Genomic DNA, 2,971 nt, shown 5'->3' with positions numbered 1-2,971 from the left:
GCACGCACGCACGCACGCACGCACGCACGCACGCACGCACACACAGGCATGGTCACGTTGCTCTCAGCGCCACGGTGACGTGTTAATAACCACACTGTAATTTGTCCGTTGAAAATCAAGGCTTAATAATTGGGGAAGGATAATTCTATCTAGATATTATTATAAATAGAGATTTAATTATAGATATATTATATGGATATTACTAGAGGTATCGCAGTACACTCACGAATGTGACAGATCCACTCAGGTGCAGCACGTTATTTTTGTGACTTACAGAAATATGCTAAATGTTAACTTGTCTTTGTCTGAGATCATGCGTGCCATGCTGATATTTCTGATACCACGTATGCTATCTAACCTGAAGTCTTCGTAGCTGAACAGTTCTGCTGGCTATCTTCTTGTAAGGGTCTACAACCTTTCCCCTGATTCTGTAAAACATGAAATAGCAAATGTCTTAATTTAAAATGAATTTTAACCCTTGGGTTTTGCACAAAACAATGTTGATTAACTGTCCTTGCGCCAAATAGCATATAACAAGTAGCGCCACCTACCGCTCAACGGACGACTGAAGTGACTGGATTCTAGTATTCATCATTTCGAGAACACCTGACAAAGAAAGTTGGGCATAGTAAACACTGAAATTCTCTTCATTTAGCTTCCCATAGTTCAAGTGCATGTTTATATTAACCTGGTTTAGTAGATATGCAAAATCATTTTATTGTTATCCGTTACACACTAATTGTACAGGCATACACCCCGTAACTAAATACTGCATGTAATAAATGAAAGGTTGCACAATTCGAGGAGTATGACTATGGCCATGGCTAACCTTCTAGACTCTCTATACCAGTGGCTTGTGAAAGAAGATCTTTATGGTGCGCAGCTACCTGTAGAAAATAATCCAAAGTGGCTTAACTATAAGAAAACATCAAAGGTATGGCTCATAACCATGTTTGTAGTATCCAAGTATGTGCATGCTAGGTTATGCAAAAAACCTATATACATATACTTGCTGATGTAGCCTGACCAGGCTGTGAGACTAATGTCAACACCAGGGTTCTCCAAGAGCACTTATAGCCTGGCGGCCCGCCAGGCTATCGTCGAGCCCCGCCATCCTAAAATGCACCCACCACTCTAAATATCATAGCCGCCATGCTAAATATCATAGCCCCCGGAACCCCCTAGCACGCAAACCGCCTTCGCCGATTTGCAACTAGGACCGTAAAGGCAGCACCCCCATGCTATAATGAAAAAGCTTGGAGAACCCTGAACACATAGCATGACTCCCATCCATTGGAAAATCTTTGATCTATAAAAATTGCTTTTGTAAACTGCGCCGACTATAAGTTTTTAAATAACAAGAGTTTCAAATAGAATTCCATTGTGCGACTATTTTTTGATCAGCTATATAGATGCACGAAGTGCATGGGTCACACGATACAAGTATTAATTAATTACTTTGACTAATGTACATCTGTGAGATATGGCATTGTACCATCCAAAGCAACTTTTTGTTTATCAGGCTACATGATCAACTTATTGCCTATTGAGAAGTGCCCGTGTATCAAGAAAACAGTATATACTATATAGCTATTGGTTGAACATCACACCACTTATAGACATAGGCTTGGTAGACTCGCAGCTAGGGCCTGCATACCTCCCAAAGTTATACTCGGTCGGGTTTTTAACACATTCTAACTATAAAACTGTTACGTTAAAAATTCTTAAAATATTTACATAAACAGGCAAGACGGTTGTCATTTTGAATACAAAGTTTTATTTCCTATCGTAGTTTATTTCAAAAGTAATATCAGCCAAGTTGATACCTTGACTCGATTGCAACACTTGCTGGTCAAATATAGACAATATGGCGCGGGCGATCTAGCGGGCGTGGTAGCAACTTTCGGCTGATATAACTTTTGGAATAAACTACGATAGGAAATAAAACTTCGTTTTCAAAATGACAACCGTCTTGCTTGTTTATGTAAATATTTTAAGAATTTTTAACGTAACAGTTTTAGAGTTAGAATGTGTTAAAAACCCGACCGAGTATAACTTTGGGAGGTATGCGGGCCCTAGCTGCGAGTGGTTGGTAGTGTAATTGACATGTAATATAATAATTAATAATGTATACCTGAGAGTGTAGTTCTTTATCAAGAAGACTAATACCGCTGGCAAGCTTTCCCAGCTGCTCAGCGATGGCGAGACTCTGAATGACTCTGGTTGCATGGCTTCTCACATCAAAGTCATCCTTCATAAACTCGTTAAACACTTCTAAATAAATTATAATTAACAGAAATTAACATAGAATTATATTTAAAATACAAGTTGCCTTTTAAGCTATGACTGCGATTTATAAAATCACTGCAAACATTATATTTCCCAGTCTAACTACTAACTACTCTTACCTAAATGTAATAGATAGGTTAGTGTTGTTTTGTATTGTTGTTACTGTCGTATATATATTATCGGCTACATTGGTCTGGTGTCTACGAAACTAATCAAGAAGTAAACACGAAAACCTCTAGAGGAGTTGGCGTGAAATTAAGCTTAAATAAAAAATCATGCTCGGAATGTCTACATATTCATAAGTGCATACAGCAAGAGTAGATATTGTACAAAATTCGATAATCATGATAAACAATGCTATATTTACCATCCGTCTGAATTTGATGCCACAAGTCAGTTTCCATGATGCCCACTTGTTTAAACATGGATGCGCCCGTTAAGCAGCACGTCTTCGTCATCATATTTACGAAAGAAAGAATACCATGATATCAGATAATGCACAAAGTGACTATGTAAATGGGAATTTTACGTGGAAAAAACCATTGGAGTTGTTTGAAGGGAAAGATGCCGTTAAAATATGCGCACCAATGGTCAGATACTCGAAGTAAGTGCCAGTGGCACACTGGCAGTGGCACACTCACTGGCAGTGCCATGCAGTGCAGTGCCAGTGCCAGTGCCAGTG

General features: G+C 38.9%; 2 protein-coding genes across 4 annotated transcripts in view; one reads left to right on the top strand and one right to left on the bottom strand.

Annotated features, from left to right (window-relative positions):
- Positions 1-2,700, bottom strand: part of LOC106806429 (conserved oligomeric Golgi complex subunit 5-like) — a 14,723-nt gene extending 12,023 nt beyond the window's left edge. Inside the window, exons 1-5 of the mRNA XM_014808358.1 lie at positions 2,657-2,700; positions 2,135-2,274; positions 830-887; positions 552-606; positions 359-428 (exon numbers count right to left, since the gene is read on the bottom strand). Of these exons, the coding sequence (XP_014663844.1) occupies positions 359-428; positions 552-606; positions 830-887; positions 2,135-2,274; positions 2,657-2,693 (360 nt within the window). The 5' untranslated portion in view covers positions 2,694-2,700. The remainder of the gene's footprint in view (positions 1-358; positions 429-551; positions 607-829; positions 888-2,134; positions 2,275-2,656) is intronic.
- Positions 2,701-2,730: 30 nt separating this feature from the next.
- Positions 2,731-2,971, top strand: part of LOC106806446 (tRNA-dihydrouridine(20a/20b) synthase [NAD(P)+]-like) — a 5,537-nt gene continuing 5,296 nt past the window's right edge. For all 3 annotated transcript variants that reach the window (XM_014808382.1, XM_014808383.1, XM_014808381.1), the window contains exon 1: positions 2,731-2,893. In XM_014808382.1, coding sequence (XP_014663868.1) covers positions 2,772-2,893 — 122 coding nt within the window. In that variant the 5' untranslated portion in view covers positions 2,731-2,771. The remainder of the gene's footprint in view (positions 2,894-2,971) is intronic.

Source organism: Priapulus caudatus, unplaced genomic scaffold (genome assembly GCF_000485595.1).
Source record: "Priapulus caudatus unplaced genomic scaffold, Priapulus_caudatus-5.0.1 Scaffold160, whole genome shotgun sequence".
Classification (NCBI taxonomy): domain Eukaryota; kingdom Metazoa; phylum Priapulida; class Priapulimorpha; order Priapulimorphida; family Priapulidae; genus Priapulus; species Priapulus caudatus.
The sequence above is the reverse complement of the archived record's forward strand: the minus strand, read 5'-3'. Positions and strand labels throughout refer to the sequence as shown.